The following is a 17,649-nucleotide window of genomic DNA, read 5'->3' as shown; positions in this document are numbered from 1 at the left end:
TCCCCGAACTCTGTGAGCGCCACCGCCGCCCCACGTAAAGCGTCGAGCGGGTCCTCCAGGAAGAGCAACAGGTCGTCCGCATACAGCGACACATAATGCGGGCCCGCAGGCGTCCACAAGCCCGTGTAGTGGGCTCCTGACCGGAGGTGCAGCGCGAGTGGTTCCACCGCCAGCGCAAAGAGAAGTGGGGACAATGAACACCCTTGCCGCGTGCCTCGTTCTACCGGATATCGCGAGGAAATCAGTGGCCCCGCCCGGACCCTGGCCGAAGCAGAGGCATATAGAACCGCGGTCCACCTGACAAAGCCCTCCCCAAGGCCGAATCTCCGCAGCACCGTGCAGAGGTAGTCCCACTCCAGGCTATCAAAAGCCTTCTCTAGGTCCACCGACAGGACGACCGGGGACGGGGCATCCACGAATGGTTCCCCTAACAAACGGAATAACCTGCGAATATTCATAGTCGTGTTCCGCCGTGGGATGAAACCAGCTTGGTCTTCATGCACCAGGGAACTCATATGACCCAGCAGCCTCGAGGCCAGGATGCTGCTCAGTATTTTATAGTCCACCGTCAACATCGATAGGGGACGGTAAGACCCCGGGTCGGACGAGTCTCGGCCCGGCTTGAGGAGAGGAACCACCAACGCCTCACACATCGAGCTTGGGAGTCGCCCCAGCCTCTTCGCCTCCCTGTAGACCACCAACAATCGAGGGGCTAGGAGGTCAGTGTAAGCTGCATAAAACTACACAGGCAGGCCATCCAGGCCCGGGGTCTTGTTTCTCGCCATCCGTTTAATGGCCCCGCGGATCTCCCCCAATTCAATGTCAGATCCCAGGGCTTTCGCCACTTCCTGCTCCACTGTGTGGAGCTCCAGCGGGCGTAGATAATCATCAAGTCGGTCAGGGTCTCGTGCGGAGCGACTACGGTACAAACATTCGTAATAATGCCGGAAGCAGCTAAGAATCTCCGGTTGGGTGTGTACCTCGGTTCCGTCTGCCTTACGCATACTTGTCGTCGATTGGGACTGGCGCGTAGGGTTGGCCAACCACGCCAATAATGCGCTCGATCTGTCTCCCTCTGCGATGGATCGGACCGTATAGGCCTTATAGTCAAAACAGCGGAGAGGTTCGACCTCAGCCGCCACCTTCTCCCTCGCCTCCGCCGTTCGTAATTGCAATTCCGGGTGTCCCGGGCGGCGAAGTTCAAGCTCGCGGAGTCTCCGATCCGCTGCATCTAAATCAGCTAAGATAACGCGCCTTATGCCCACCTTCTTAGAAATACAGTAACCCCTCACCACTACCTTAAAAGCGTCCCACTCCAACGCTCTAGTACTCGCGGTGCCGCCGTTGGATGAAAAATATTCCAATATCCTGTCCCCCAGGTCAGCCCTGAAGACACTGTCCTCAAGGATCTCGGGTTGCAGCTTCCAGGTGGGCACCGCCGGCGTCCCGGGGAACCAACGGAGGTCCAGCAGGAGGGGGTTATGGTCCGAAATGGTCCTGGACAAGTACTCAGACCGGACCGCTGCCGAAACCAGTTCGGGCGACCCAAGAAAGCCATCTAGTCTGACATGCAACTCATGAAGGCTCGAGAAATATGAATAATCCCTAGATGCGGGGTGATGCGCCCTCCAGATGTCCGTCAAACCCCAGCGGGTCTGCCAATCCTGACGACCCTTAGCCGTGCGACGAACCGGAGAATCTGGTAGCGGTGGATGCGAGCGGTCAATATCCACATCCACTACAGAATTGAAGTCTCCTCCAAGCAGAAGGGGCCCGGAGAAAAAGTGGGCCAACGAGCCCGATAGCCTGGAAAGGAAGGCAGTCTGGTCCATATTAGGAGCATACACACAACAAACATTCAAGTCCCTCCCTCCTAGAGTGCCAGAGATGGCCACGTAATGCCCCTCCGGATCTATCACTGTTCTCGTGACTTGAAAGGGGACCCCTGCCCTGATCCATATTAGCGCCCCTCTGGCATAAGCGGAGTACGACGTGGAAAAGACCTGCCCCCGCCATCTACGCTGTAGCGCCGCCCCTTCCGCCTTGTTCAAATGAGTTTCCTGCAGCAGCGCCATTTGCACTCCCCTACGCACCAAATAAGCGTGGACCTTGTGGCGCCTGGACATAGTATGAAGCCCCCGTACGTTCCAAGTGACACATTTCAAGTTAGCGACATCAGCCATTGTCCCATATTGTCCTTGCACAGTCTCCCCATCCGGGTCCCAACAAAGAAAGGACAACCTTCCTCCCAGCACTGATGGCGGCCATTTTCCCCAACCAAAACCAAACAACCCAAGAACGAACCAAACCCTCACCCACCCACCCCAGAACAGGACCCAAACTGCACCATCTAGATCCCATCCAAACTTCGCCTTCCATCCACCCAGTAACCCCTACTAATCCCACGGTCGCCACCGTAGGAAGGCCTTAAGGGCCAGGTGCGGGCTGGGCGGAGGCAGTGGGCCCTCGACGCCCAGGCCACCAGGACTATAACAAGCCCTAAACAGTGCCAAAACCTCTCAGGGCAGAAACAGGGGCATCCCACCCCTCCCTCCCTGTCTATCAGCAGCAATGGACGGCAACCGCCTCCCCCCTGCCGGGCCCCCTCCCAAAATAAGGCAGCACACCCCGTTACCCTTGTCCATCCAAAAGGTCCTCCACCGATTTCGGTGTGATCACCGGTGTGTGGCCACTATCAGTCACTGAGTCCTCAGAGTCCGATGGTGCCTCCTCTTCACCCAGGTTTCCTTCCTCCTCAACGGCTTCGTCCCGTGCACCCGACAACTCCGACAGTACTTCCAACACTCCCCTCCGTTCCGACGACGTCTCTGCAGTTGAGGGCCCACCCGTGCGGCGATTCCTGATCCTCCTGGATCGCCGTCTCTGTTCCGGCTCATCTGCCTGTTGGGACGAGGAGCCGAAGCCATCTTTCCCTGACCTGTAAAGTTCAAGCCAGGCACAGACATCCTCCGGGGTGTCAAAGAACTGAGTTTTGTCATCGACTATGATGCGGAGCCTTGCAGGGTAGAGGAGCGAGTACTGGATGCCCTCGCTCCTGAGCTCGCGCTTGACCGCCAGGAAGGAGAAACGCTTGCGTTGAGTCTCGTAGGTGTAGTCCGGAAAGATGTTCACCTGACTGTTCGCTACTTTGAACGGACCATTGTGTCTGGCGGCATTGAGGATCAAGTCCCTGTCCCGAAAGTGCAATAAGCGCGCCACCACCGGCCTCGGGGTGCGTCCCTGTTGCGGTGGCCGTGCTGGGACTCTGTGGGCCCGCTCCAGAGTGTAGAAGGAGGATAACCCCTCCGGGGCCACCGTGTCACGGAGCCAGGTCTCTAAGTACGCCACCATGTCGCCATCCTCGATCTTTTCCGGGAGGCCCACTACACGAATGTTGTTTCTCCTGTTGCGGCCTTCCGCATCCTCCGCCCTTTGCTCCAGGGCCGCAATTCGGGATAGGGCATCCTTCATCGTCGCAGCCAAGGTTCGCTGCGCCGGCTCTAAGGTTTTCACCGAGCTCTCCACTTCCTTGACCCGGTCCGAAAGTTTGCCGTGGTCCGCTCTGAGGAGGCCCAGGCTCGTCGCCACCTGGGCAATGTCCTGTTGGAGGGCCGATCTCGTGGTCGTTATCGCCTCCAGGACGCGGTCGAACTGTTGTTGCATCGACGCGCCATCAGAACTCTTCGGGTCCCCATGCTCCTCTTTGTCCTGGGCTTCCGAGTCCGAGGCGGTCGGGGTAGTCCCCTTGGCTCCCCTGGGTTTCCCCATGTCGCCGGGGGCACTCCGTGAAGGTCCCGGAGTAGGTGTCTCCGGGTGCAGATGTCGATCGCGACCCTCCCGGTTACTGGTCCTCAAATCGAGTGTGGGAGACCTTCTTCTCCAGGGCCCGTGGAGACTTCTCCGCTTCGGCTCACGCCACCGCCAAGGCGTCCGAGGGCACCGATGAGGGGGCGGAGACAACCGTCGCCGAGTCGGGCAGGCCCGCTCACCCGCTAGAGACCCGGGGTGAGGGTCACCAACTCCACCGGACGATTTGTGGTGCCGAAGTGTCGCGCCTCCCATGGAAGTGGACTGGCCGGGAAGACGTAGCTAGGTGCGGAGTCGTGAGTCGGGCCACCGCCTGGATCACAGAGCGTCCGCTCCCGGGGTCCCCTATAACGTGGGCATCCGCCCGGTCACCCAACCGAGTGCAAACTCGTTGTAAAAAGTCCGATCCAGTAGACAGCCAGTGCACAGAGCAGCCGGGGATGGCAAAGTTGGGAGCAAGTCGCTGCTCGCGACGCTCCTCCAAGTCAGTGGGTCCGACCAGGGGGACAAAGAAGTCCGGGCGCCATGTTGGGTCGCACTCCGCAACTCCGCAAACTTCGGTTTAACTCCGGAGCAATTCTCGTCCGAACCCCTTCAGGGGCCCCGGCAGGTCTTCGTCGGTCCGCTCAGCAGAATGCGGGGTCTGGGGTGCCCCGCAGCCTCCGAATTACAGGATAATACCGGGCTCAGTCCCGGAGCCGAGCTCTCAGGCGACCATCTCCATCGGCGCCCAAGCCACACCCTCCTAATATTCATTAATGTAAATATTATACACTTAAATTGTTTACAGCCCTGAAGAAGTTTCAATATAATAAGGGAATGAAACGTGTTGGCTGTTTTAATCTTTATCAAACGAAGAATAAAAACTTCCTTCATGTACTATGGAACGAAGAATAAAAGACGCTTAAATGGTTTAGGACTTACGATTTAAATCATTTATGGGACGTATAAGTTGTCTGTGCTCTTAATTCGGCGGTCAAGATATCACGAAGGGACCTCGAGAAGAAACAGTTGGAACCAGCCCACGGAACACTCGGGGAGTTTAGGCTGGTGATCTTCAGTGGAATCACTGCTCGGGGTCTGGACTATAAGTATCCCAAAGCACAGCCTCGGGGAATACCAGGAAACATGTGCAGCTGCAAATGGTCACGTGTCCAGGGGTTCTGGTTGCTCAGTTCCCACGAGGGCTACAGGCCTCAGGAGCTTCAGAGATGCCAACCGGTCAGATGCGTCTTTGGTGCCTGCCAAGCAGGGGAATAACTACTTTACTCTAAGGGAGATTCTTCAGTCATTTAGCGCCTTGTAGATTGTCGAAGTTCCGGGATTATGTATCAGAATTTCGTCTAGGTAAAACTAAAGTCCTGTAGTCAGGGGTTAAACTTTATACCCAAGGTAGGGGTGGGACAAACTCTGGGGACTCACCTATGGGAAGGTCAGGACATAGGGGTGGCTACACACATGTCCTTAGTCCAGTTTCATGCCAGAGCAGGGACTGAGTGCCCCTGCAACCGGTTTGAGCTGGACTATGCACAGGGACCAAATGTGCCCCCAGTGCAGACTTGAAAGCACTCTTGGAGTGCAACCACCCAGCCCCAATACACTCAAGCCAGTCTGGGAGGTGGTTACATCTCTCTGTGACAGGAAACCTATTTCCAAACCTTCCCCTGCTGGAGTTTCGTCCAGCAGCAGGAGGGCAGACTCGTGTCTGTGGCTGGCAGCATCCATTTGGTGGTTCGGTTCTGTTTAAGCTGGTACCGGGTGTACCGGTGTTGTCATGTTTCTCCCTCTAGAAGGGTGGAATCACACCTCCGCAGCCAGGACTGGTGGGGAGGTATGATTCCAAGGTGTTTGACACCAAACACAACATATTTCTGTGGAGCCGTTTTAAAGTTAGCATTTACCGCGAGTTTATAATGCACTTGAGAGTATATGGTCTGGCTGCATCACTAACAACCCTGGAGGGTAGATTCCGAAGGCTGCAGAGGGGCCCTGCTCATGCATGGGCACCCTCTCACATAAAAGCCAGCACCCTGCCCTCAGGATTGATAAGGCCTGCCATAGGGGTGACTGATAGATTTATATGTGCAGTGATATAGGATAGATATAGTGAACCTATATCTGAGTAAGGGGTGCATGCACCACCTTACCCAGGCTGCAGTAGCAGACCTGTGGTGTCAGTTTGAATGGTCTCCCAGGGGTGGCATAATACATGCGGCAGCCCCTGGGAGGCCTCTGGTGTACCTATGCCCTTGGTACATAGTATATCTTATACTAGGGACTTATAAGGGTACCCCAGTACACAATCTGGAGTTTAACTAAAGTACATGCAATCAATTTAGAAGAGAAAGCAGCAAGACTGGGGTCCTGATTAGAAGGATCCCAGCCAAACTAAGTCAAAAACCATCAAAACACCAGGCAACCATGCAGTCAGATTCCACCTTCCTACAGCTGCCACCACCGCGCTCGTGCTGCTTAACACCTGGCGAAGGCTGCAACCTCCACCACTATAAGGAGCCTCTTGGGTGCCCCTCCTGGTCCAACAAGACTGCTTTCCGTGAGACAGACTGGTGTCATGGTGCACCCGCGTGATATGGGCTCACATATGAGAAAAAGACAGCATTAGTGTCCAGAGCTTTAAATGGGCCGGTGCTCATCGGTACTGAGTACCGGCACTTCTCTGTTTTCTCCCCCTGAGTCCCAGAGCTTGTTTTGGGGCAAGGAGAGTCCCAGGACTCCCAGAAGCAGCAGGGCTCAGGCCCAGGCCCTGAAGTACGGGTGCGGAGCGTGTTCATGCGCCGCTCTGGCAGCAGCGGGCAGGGGATTCCTGCGGCCGGGAGCTCCTGTAGTGTTGGGTTCCAATGCATCGCAACGAGAACGAGGAAGTGGCCAGAGCTGCCGACAGTGGAATCCCGGCGTCGGCTCTTTATCCTGTGATTCTGGACCCCCTTCACCAGCGGTGCTTAATAAAGTCCGCTTTAATACAAATGTTCTGACTGTCAGGTAAAGCGCTTAAATGTCCCTGGCCCAGTGCTGCACTTGAACCCAGATATCTTAATATAGGAGGCATGTGTCTGCGCAGAGTTCGTCCAGGGACCGCTTGAGGACGAGGGCGGCTCGTGCACGAGCTCGGCTTCAGCCCAAGTTTCTAAGTTTGAAGCAGGCCGTTGGGTTTGAATAACTTCGGGGAAAGAGGAGTCTACAAGTGAGCCTTCGAGGCGCTGGATCTGAAACAGCAAAACTCTCTACAGCACTTCCCGATATAATGTCCTTAATATACTTTCTATATATATATATATATATACCGCCATGCATGTCAATAGTATGACTCATGATCTTGAAGCCCTGGAAGCTGCATTGGCCAGACATACATCGGACGCCAAAGCTAAGATGTTGTTGGTTGTGGAAGCAGGCGCCGCGGCTTTCATCGGATTTCTGTTCCCGCCCATGGCTCAGGCTGGCTGTCTGTCTGTCCTTCGTGCCCCGCTCTCTGAGGCTGGCCGGGCTCAGGGCTCATTAGCCTGGCAAAGGAGAGGTTAAAGGTCAGCAGCACATACACAGCCCGTCCCTTACACGTTTTGTACCAAAGCATGTTTGTTCCGGGCACGTGGCCTCTTGTTTCTGAGTCTGGCTCAGCATCAAGCCCCAGGTCCCCCCCACCCCCCTCCCCTCTCAGCTCAGCGCCCCCTCCACCTCCTTCCAAGAGAGGGTCCTGGGACTGGGCCCAGACAGGAGTGGGGGCCGCAGAGGGGCCTCTCGAGCAGCGCGCTGCAGCTCTCTGCACAGCACACGCCTTGGCCGTCGCCAGGTCCCTGGTGGGGCCCTTGGAGGGGGGCGCAGTGCAACAGGGGACAGTCGATACAACTCAAACTGACAAGAAAAGGCGCCCTTCCCTGCATGAATGTATGCAGGGCAGCGTGTGCTGGCTCTGGGGCACCTGCCTGTAGTGCTGGCTCTTCGGCCCCTGCCTGAGGTGCTGGCTCTGGGGCCCCTGCCTGAGGTGCTGGCTCTGGGGCCCCTGCCTGTGGTGCTGGCTCTGGGGCCCCTGCCTGAGGTGCTGGCTCCGGGGCCCATGCCTGTGGTGCTGGCTCTGGGGCCCCTGCCTGTGGTGCTGGCTCCGGGGCCCCTGCCTGTGGTGCTGGCTCCGGGGCCCCTGCCTGTGGTGCTGGCTCTGGGGCCCCTGCCTGTGGTGCTGGCTCTGGGCCCCTGCCTGTGGTGCTGGCTCTGGGGCCCCTGCCTGTGGTGCTGGCTCCGGGGCCCCTGCCTGAGGTGCTGGCTCCGGGGCCCATGCCTGTGGTGCTGGCTCTGGGGCCCCCTGCCTGTGGTGCTGGCTCTGGGGCCCCTGCCTGTGGTGCTGGCTCTGGGGCCCCTGCCTGTGGTGCTGGCTCTGGGGCCCCTGCTTGTGGTGCTGGCTCTGGGGCCCCTGCCTGAGGTGCTGGCTCTGGGGCCCCTGCCTGTGGTGCTGGCTCTGGGGCCCCTGCCTGTGGTGCTGGCTCTGGGGCCCCTGCCTGAGGTGCTGGCTCCGGGGCCCCTGCCTGTGGTGCTGGCTCCGGGGCCCCTGCCTGTGGTGCTGGCTCCGGGGCCCCTGCCTGTGGTGCTGGCTCCGGGGCCCCTGCCTGTGGTGCTGGCTCCGGGGCCCCTGCCTGTGGTGCTGGCTCCGGGGCCCAAGCCTGTGGTGCTGGCTCCGGGGCCCCCTGCCTGTGGTGCTGGCTCTGGGGCCCCTGCCTGTGGTGCTGGCTCCGGGGCCCCTGCCTGTGGTGCTGGCTCCGGGGCCCCTGCCTGTGGTGCTGGCTCTGGGGCCCCCTGCCTGTGGTGCTGGCTCTGGGGCCCCCTGCCTGTGGTGCTGGCTCTGGGGCCCCTGCCTGTGGTGCTGGCTCCGGGGCCCCTGCCTGTGGTGCTGGCTCTGGGGCCCCTGCCTGTGGTGCTGGCTCTGGGGCCCCTGCCTGTGGTGCTGGCTCTGGGGCCCCTGCCTGAGGTGCTGGCTCTGGGGCCCCTGCCTGTGGTGCTGGCTCTGGGGCCCCTGCCTGTGGTGCTGGCTCTGGGGCCCCTGCCTGTGGTGCTGGCTCTGGGGCCCCTGCCTGTGGTGCTGGCTCCGGGGCCCCTGCCTGTGGTGCTGGCTCCGGGGCCCCTGCCTGAGGTGCTGGCTCTGGGGCCCCTGCCTGTGGTGCTGGCTCCGGGGCCCATGCCTGTGGTGCTGGCTCTGGGGCCCCCTGCCTGTGGTGCTGGCTCCGGGGCCCCTGCCTGTGGTGCTGGCTCCGGGGCCCCTGCCTGTGGTGCTGGCTCTGGGGCCCCCTGCCTGTGGTGCTGGCTCTGGGGCCCCTGCCTGTGGTGCTGGCTCCGGGGCCCCTGCCTGTGGTGCTGGCTCCGGGGCCCCTGCCTGTGGTGCTTGCTCCGGGGCCCCTGCCTGTGGTGCTGGCTCTGGGGCCCCTGCCTGTGGTGCTGGCTCTGGGGCCCCTGCCTGTGGTGCTGCTCATGCCTCGCAGGGTGCTGGCTCCGGGGCCCCTGCCTGTGGTGCTGGCTCCGGGGCCCCTGCCTGTGGTGCTTGCTCCGGGGCCCCTGCCTGTGGTGCTGGCTCTGGGGCCCCTGCCTGTGGTGCTGGCTCTGGGGCCCCTGCTTGTGGTGCTGCTCATGCCTCGCAGGGTGCTGGCTCTGGGGCCCCTGCTTGTGGTGCTGGCTCTGGGGCCCCTGCTTGTGGTGCTGGCTCTGGGGCCCCTGCTTGTGGTGCTGGCTCCGGGGCCCCTGCCTGTGGTGCTGGCTCTGGGGCCCCTGCCTGTGGTGCTGGCTCCGGGGCCCCTGCCTGTGGTGCTGGCTCCAGGGCCCCTGCCTGTGGTGCTGGCTCTGGGGCCCCTGCCTGTGGTGCTGGCTCTGGGGCCCCTGCCTGTGGTGCTGCTCATGCCTCGCAGGGTGCTGGCTCTGGGGCCCCTGCTTGTGGTGCTGGCTCTGGGGCCCCTGCCTGTGGTGCTGGCTCTGGGGCCCCTGCCTGTGGTGCTGGCTCCGGGGCCCCTGCCTGTGGTGCTGGCTCTGGGGCCCCTGCCTGTGGGCCAGGGTTTCCCTTTGCATTCTGGGGTCTGTAGTCCTGTTTCTCCCATTATAAACCAGGACTACAAGACCCAGAATGCAAGGGTGATCCCTGGACTGAAGAGGCCTCAAAAAGGGGGGGGGGGGCGTGAGACCCCTGATGAATCACTGTTCAGAAATAGAACCCAGGCCTCCCTGCTGCGGTGTGTTTAAAATACCCCTGCCTGCTCCTGGCCCTTCCCGGGCCCCCTCCCTCCCTGACTTCAGTGCCCCAGGGAGGGTGCCTCGGACATCCGGATCTGAAGTGACGTGGCCTCTCGCCAGCGCCTGATCTTTAATCTGCATTTGTTCTCCTTTTTTATGCACTAACCTCATCTCACCCAAGATTCAAAACCGGAAGCGTCCGCCCTGGGGGGGGGGGGGTATCCGGGGCCTGGAGGTGTAGCGCCTGCTGCAGATCCGTGTGTAAGCCCTGTGTAAGAGGCGCTTGGTCACAGGCTCCACCAGTAGTGAGACAGCTCAGCGGGTCAAAGCGCCTCTGGTAGAGATCTGAGTAGGCTGCCTCGGTGGGTGTAGCGCCTGCTGCAGATCTGTGTGTAAGAGGCGCTTGGTCTCGGGTGGGTGTAGTCTGCAGAGGCGTCAATCACCTCTGCAGATCAGAATAGGACAGCTCACTCGGTTGCTGCACCTGTAGCACAGAGCTGTGTTTGCACAGTTCCTAGTAAGCTGAGCTGGCTCGGTTGGTTAATGCACCTACGGCCGAGGGAGCTCATTGGGTAACACGCATGCGCAATAGCTTGTCAAGGTCCCTGAAAGTACCCTAGCTGGGTGGGTTCGTGCGCCTCCTGCAGAGCTCAATGCACAGGCTTCAGTCCTAAATATAGTTCATGGTGTTCACGCACCTGCTGCTCTGATCGCTCGCTCTGCAGTCCCTTGAGTGAGATAGCTCAGCGGTTCATGCCTCTGCTGCGGAGATCTCTCTGTACCCCGCAGAGTACTGTGTGCAGGTCCTTGAAGGCCAGCGTGGTGGGTTCAAGCGCCTCCTGCAGGGCTGATCCGTGCCTCCCGTCGAGGCCTCTCTCTTCCTCTGTACATAAAATCCACAGATCACATGTTTGGGTGGTACTAAGATAGCTCGACGGATTGTGCGCCTGCTGCAGAGATGTTCATATAACCCACGGGGTGATCTCCAGACAGTCATAATGATGCTGAGTGGGTTAATGCGCCTGCCGCCTGCAGGGACAGCGTGTTCCACCCACCCTGTGCCAGCCCCGGGGTGGGTGCATCCTGCTCTGCAGGGGAGCCCGTGCCAACCTCCGAGGGGGGAGGAGGAGGGGTGCAGTCTGCTCCGGTGCCAGCCCGCCACTCTCCCTTCCCAGGGTGCACTGCGGCGAGGGTGTGCCTGCTGTGGGTGTAGCTGCCCTGCCCAGAGGAGGGCCCGGGGCGGGCCGGGTTCAAACCTGCTCCTGTCAGACAGCAGCCCCCCCTCCCCCCTCTGTGCGTGCACGCCCTCCCTCCGCACCCTCACTCTGCACTCCCTCCCGCCGCGTCCATCCAGCTCCCGCCTGTGCCAGCCTGCAGCTCTGGAGACGGGGTGCCCTCTGTACCCCTCTGTGTGCCACCCTGTGTGTGCCGCCGTGTGACCCACGCCACTGCCGGACCCTCGTTCCCCCGGACCCTCGTGAGATCCCCGCTCCTCCGCGGACCCTCGTGTGATCCTCCGCAGACCCTCGTGTGATCCTCCGCGGACCCCCGGTGCCCCCCCAGGATGTCGGACTCGGGAGAGCGCGGCGGGGGCGCGCCCCAAGGCCTGGAGGCCTTCACCTCCTACCTGCGGAGCACCAAGGGCATGATCCTGGCCATGGAGACGGTAAGTGCCCCCCCCCCACTCCCAAGTCAAGTCAAAGACTTGAGAGGGCCCAGGAGGCGCACAGCAAGTGCGTGGCAAGTTAGGGTGGGCGGGTAATAAGGGGGGGGGAAGAGACCCCCAATTCAGGACTGGACGTGGGTACAAGGAAGGCACGTGCCCCAGTTGAGGCTGGAGGGGGGTACTCTGAGTATAAGTCGCCCCCAGTCAGGGGTTGAGGGGGGTACATGGAGTGTGAGTCACCCCCAGTCAGGGGTGGAGGGGGGTACATGGAGTGTGAGTCACCCCCAGTCAGGGGTGGAGGGGGGTACATGGAGTGTGAGTCACCCCCAGTTAGGGGTGGTGAAGGGGGTACATGGAGTGTGAGTCACCCCCAGTCAGGGGTTGAGGGGGGTACATGGAGTGTGAGTCACCCCCAGTCAGGGGTGGAGGGGGGTACATGGAGTGTGAGTCACCCCCAGTTAGGGGTGGTGAAGGGGGTACATGGAGTGTGAGTCACCCCCAGTCAGGGGTTGAGGGGGGTACATGGAGTGTGAGTCACCCCCAGTCAGGGGTTGAGGGGGGTACATGGAGTGTGAGTCACCCCTAGTTGCATTGAGGGCGCCTAGCCCGGTCCAGGGGTGCCCCCTGCGGGCCTCGCAGGTTTGGGGGGAGGGGCAGACCCCCTGCCGTGCCCTGGTTCTTGGGGTGCTTGGCATCGGATTAATGCCCACACAGCTGCCAGCCGTGCTGCTCTGGAGTGTTCATACCCTCCACCTCCACTGTGGGAGTAAGTTAACTTTACAAAAAGATGTGGAATCTGGAGGGTGGGTGAGGTGCCAGGCGGGCACCGTCTGGAGTCTGAGAGTGGGGGGGGCAGAGGTGCCCGCCTGAGAGCGGGGGGGGGGGGGGGCAGCTGTGAGAGTCCTGGGCTGGAAAGGAAGGCCCCGCCAGTTTAAGAGCCCGCTAATTCTGGAAGTGGTATTTTAAACACCACTCCGTCCTTCCAAGCCCCCCCCCCCCCCTCGGACTCGGATTGACGGGACTTGAAAACATCAACAGGAGCCTACCCCCCCCCCCCCCCCCCCCCTTTTTCAGTCAAAGGTGCGCCCTATGCAGCAGGGAGTGCCCCCGCCTCTTCCTCGAGCCCCGCCCTCTTTAATATTTGCATGCATCCACAGAATCCCTCCATGGCCTCCTCTAGGCTTGTAGAGGTCCAATGTGTATACTGGGCAAACAATCTAACATCCGCTCTACGGCCCGGCCCCTGGCTTTACCATCATCTCCTATGCGCATGTTATGTTATGTTAAATGCACTAATCGAGCGCACGGTTACCCTAGGGTGTCCTGGCTAGGGGTGGGCGGAATTTGCGTAGTTGCGCTACGCAAAGCTCAGCGAAACGGTAAAAAATCTCTGCGAGCACGCAAACGTGCAGCGAACACATGGAATTGCTTTTTCCGCCCGTTTGTGATCTTTTTTTCCTGTTCGCGCAGGCGCTGTTTGCCTGCTCGGGGAGAAATATCTCGCAAACACACATTTTGAAAGCGCGAACAAGCAAAAAATTCTGCAAAGCCGCAGAATTTTTGGCAATTCCGTGTTCTCTGCGGAACGTGATATTACCTACATTTCACAAATCCTGCGAGTGGGACGAAATTTACCGCCCAGGCCTAGTCGTGGCAAAAGCACTGGTTGCTAGGGAGCTAAAGGATGTGCACTACTGGGAGAAAAGCCATGTCTTCAGCCCCTTTCTAAAGGAGAGGAGATACGGGGCGATCACGGGATGAAAAGGGAGCTCGTTCCGTGCCCTGGAAGCGCAAGCGATGGAGCTCCGGCCTCCACAATTGACTTTTAAAGGCGGGGACTTGAACTTGTTTCGCTCCTGTGGAGTGTCACATTCTTCCAGGGACATACCGTTGGAATTTACGCCGAAGGAACTCAGGTCCTGCTCCATTAATGGCCTTGAAGACGGTACGAAGTGCCTTGAATCGCACTCTTTGTTTAACCGGCAGCCAGTGCGGGTGCCTCCGCTCCTCTTTACGGAGACAGCAATCTGGCTGCGGCGCTTTGGGCTAGTTGGAGCCGGTTGATGTGCGGCTTTCAGACAGGAAGAATCTCATTTCCTTATCATTCTTGGGGCCAGAAAGCGGGCTGAGACCACCATGTGTCCTCACGGATGACACTCGGCTCTCCACCTCTCGCCCACAGAGCTCCTCGCCGCGGCCTCCTCTCTAGGCTTGTAGAGGTCGCCATGTGGATACTACGCAAACAAGGTAACACCTGTTCTACTGCTCGGCGGCCCGGCCCCTGGGTTTACCATCATCTCCTATGCGGATGACACTCGGCTCACCACCTCTCGCCCACAGGTCTCCTCCCTTTGCCTGTAGAGGTCCCATGTGGGTTCCAGGCAAACAACTAACATCTGTTCTACTGCTCAGCGGCGGCCTCCTGGGTCCACTCCCCTTCCTAAGCCTAAGGTCAAGAAGCTGGGCATCTGGTTTGATGAGAAACTCTTTTGAAAACCAAATCACTGCACTTACAGGAAAATGTTTCTGGCTCATGAAGACTCTAAAATAATACCCTTTGCTTCCTGCTGGAGTCCAGTCCAGGCCCTATGTCCAGCCTGACACCTTTCTCTTCCTTCTGGAGTCCAGTCCAGGCCCTATGTCCAGGCTGACACCTTTGGCTTCTTTCTGGAGTCCAGTCCAGATCCTATGTCCAGGCTGACACCTTTCGCTTCCTTCTGGAGTCCAGTCCAGGCCCTATGTCCAGGCTGACAACTTTCGCTTCCTACTTGAGTCCAGTCCAGGCCCTATGTCCAGCCTGACACCTTTCTCTTCCTTCTGGAGTCCAGTCCAGGTCCTATGTCCAGCCTGACACCTTTCTCTTCCTTCTGGAGTCCAGTCCAGGCCCTATGTCCAGGCTGACACCTTTGGCTTCCTGCTGGAGTCCAGTCCAGGCCCTATGTCCAGCCTGACACCTTTGGCTTCCTGTTGGAGTCCAGTCCAGGCCCTATGTGCAGCCTGACACCTTTCTCTTCCTTCTGGAGTCCAGTCCAGGCCCTATGTCCAGGCTGACAACTTTGGCTTCCTGCTGGAGTCCAGTCCAGGCCCTATGTCCAGCCTGACACCTTTCGCTCCCTGCTGGAGTCCAGTCCAGGTCCTATGTCCAGGCTGACACCTTTCACTTCCTTCTGGAGTCCAGTCCAGGCCCTATGTCCAGCCTGACACCTTTGGCTTCCTTCTGGAGTCCTGTCCAGGCTGACACCTTTCGCTTCCTTCTGGAGTCCAGTCCAGGCCCTATGTCCAGCCTGACACCTTTGGCTTCCTTCTGGAGTCCAGTCCTGATCCTATGTCCAGGCTGACCCCTTTCGCTTCCTTCTGGAGTCCAGTCCAGGCCCTATATCCAGGCTGACACCCTTCGCTTCCTGCCGGAGTCCAGTCCAGGCTGACACCTTTCGCTCCCTGCTGGAGTCCAGTCCAGGCCCTATGTCCAGCCTGACACCTTTGGCTTCTTTCTGGAGTCCAGTCCAGATCCTATGTCCAGGCTGACACCTTTCGCTTCCTTCTGGAGTCCAGTCCAGGCCCTATGTCCAGGCTGACAACTTTCGCTTCCTGCTTGAGTCCAGTCCAGGCCCTATGTCCAGCCTGACACCTTTCGCTTCCTTCTGGAGTCCAGTCCAGGTCCTATGTCCAGGCTGACACCTTTGGCTTCCTTCTGGAGTCCAGTCCAGGCCCTATGTCCAGGCTGACAACTTTCGCTTCCTGCTTGAGTCCAGTCCAGGCCCTATGTCCAGGCTGACACCTTTCGCTTCCTGCTTGAGTCCAGTCCAGGCCCTATGTCCAGGCTGACACCTTTGGCTTCCTTCTGGAGTCCAGTCCAGGCCCTATGTCCAGGCTGACAACTTTCGCTTCCTGCTTGAGTCCAGTCCAGGCCCTATGTCCAGGCTGACACCTTTCGCTTCCTGCTTGAGTCCAGTCCAGGCCCTATGTCCAGCCTGACACCTTTCGCTTCCTTCTGGAGTCCAGTCCAGGTCCTATGTCCAGGCTGACACCTTTGGCTTCCTTCTGGAGTCCAATCCAGGCCCTATGTCCAGGCTGACACCTTTCGCTCCCTGCTGGAGTCCAGTCCAGGTCCTATGTCCAGGCTGACACCTTTGGCTTCCTTCTTGAGTCCAGTCCAGGCCCTATGTCCAGGCTGACACCTTTCGCTTCCGGCCGGAGTCCAGTCCAGGTCCTATGTCCAGCCTGACACCTTTCGCTTCCTGCTGGAGTCTAGTCCAGGCCCTATGTCCAGGCTGACACCTTTCGCTTCCTGCTGGAGTCCAGTCCAGGCCCTATGTCCAGGCTGACACCTTTCGCTCCCTGCTGGAGTCTAGTCCAGGCCCTATGTCCAGGCTGACACCTTTCGCTACCTGCTGGAGTCCAGTCCAGGTCCTATGTCCAGCCTGACACCTTTCGCTTCCTGCTGGAGTCCAGTCCAGGCCCTATGTCCAGTCTGACACCTTTCGCTTCCTGCTGGAGTCCAGTCCAGGCCCTATGTCCAGGCTGACACCTTTCGCTCCTTGCTTGAGTCTAGTCCAGGTCCTATGTCCAGCCTGACACCTTTCGCTTCCTGCTGGAGTCCAGTCCATGCCCTATGTCCAGGCGGACACCTTTCGCTCCCTGCTGGAGTCCAGTCCAGGTCCTATGTCCAGGCTGACACCTTTCGCTTCCTTCTGGAGTCCAGTCCAGGCCCTATATCCAGGCTGACACCCTTCGCTTCCTGCCGGAGTCCAGTCCAGGCTGACACCTTTCGCTTCCTGCTGGAGTCCAGTCCAGGCCCTATGTCCAGGCTGACACCTTTAGCTTCCTTCTGGAGTCCAGTCCAGGCCCTATGTCCAGCCTGACACCTTTCGCTCCCTGCTGGAGTCCAGTCCAGGCCCTATGTCCAGCCTGACACCTTTGGCTTCCTGCTGGAGTCCAGTCCAGGCCCTATGTCCAGGCGGACACCTTTCGCTTCCTTCTGGAGTCCAGTCCAGGCCCTATGTCCAGCCTGACACCTTTCGCTCCCTGCTGGAGTCCAGTCCAGGCCCTATGTCCAGCCTGACACCTTTGGCTTCCTGCTGGAGTCCAGTCCAGGCCCTATGTCCAGGCGGACACCTTTCGCTCCCTGCTGGAGTCCAGTCCAGGCCCTATGTCCAGCCTGACACCTTTGGCTTCCTTCTGGAGTCCAGTCCAGGCCCTATGTCCAGGCGGACACCTTTCGCTCCCTGCTGGAGTCTAGTCCAGGCCCTATGTCCAGGCGGACACCTTTCGCTCCCTGCTGGAGTCCAGTCCAGGCCCTATGTCCAGCCTGACACCTTTCGCTCCCTGCTGGAGTCCAGTCCAGGCCCTATGTCCAGCCTGACACCTTTCGCTCCCTGCTGGAGTCCAGTCCAGGCCCTATGTCCAGCCTGACACCTTTGGCTTCCTGCTGGAGTCCAGTCCAGGCCCTATGTCCAGGCGGACACCTTTCGCTCCCTGCTGGAGTCCAGTCCAGGCCCTATGTCCAGCCTGACACCTTTGGCTTCCTTCTGGAGTCCAGTCCAGGCCCTATGTCCAGGCTGACAACTTTCGCTTCCTGCTTGAGTCCAGTCCAGGCCCTATGTCCAGGCTGACACCTTTCGCTTCCTGCTTGAGTCCAGTCCAGGCCCTATGTCCAGCCTGACACCTTTCGCTTCCTTCTGGAGTCCAGTCCAGGTCCTATGTCCAGGCTGACACCTTTGGCTTCCTTCTGGAGTCCAATCCAGGCCCTATGTCCAGGCTGACACCTTTCGCTCCCTGCTGGAGTCCAGTCCAGGTCCTATGTCCAGGCTGACACCTTTGGCTTCCTTCTGGAGTCCAGTCCAGGCCCTATGTCCAGGCTGACACCTTTCGCTTCCGGCCGGAGTCCAGTCCAGGTCCTATGTCCAGCCTGACACCTTTCGCTTCCTGCTGGAGTCTAGTCCAGGCCCTATGTCCAG

At 59.5% G+C, this 17,649-nt stretch overlaps 1 protein-coding gene across 2 annotated transcripts in view; it reads left to right on the top strand.

Moving 5' to 3' along the window:
• Positions 1-11,355: 11,355 nt before the first annotated feature.
• Positions 11,356-17,649, top strand: part of PLP2 (proteolipid protein 2) — a 76,842-nt gene continuing 70,548 nt past the window's right edge. The window contains exon 1 of one of the 2 annotated variants that reach the window (XR_015300631.1): positions 11,356-11,692. Coding sequence is in view for 1 of the 2 variants with exons in the window: in XM_086940159.1 (XP_086796285.1) it covers positions 11,591-11,692 (102 nt within the window). In the remaining variant the exon portion in view is untranslated. The remainder of the gene's footprint in view (positions 11,693-17,649) is intronic. The other variant, XM_086940159.1, reaches the window with a different exon arrangement.

The sequence above is a fragment of the Lissotriton vulgaris genome, chromosome 10 (assembly GCF_964263255.1).
Source record: "Lissotriton vulgaris chromosome 10, aLisVul1.2, whole genome shotgun sequence".
NCBI lineage: Eukaryota > Metazoa > Chordata > Amphibia > Caudata > Salamandridae > Lissotriton > Lissotriton vulgaris.
Note: the sequence above shows the minus strand (reverse complement) of the source record. Positions and strands in the feature narration are given on the sequence as shown.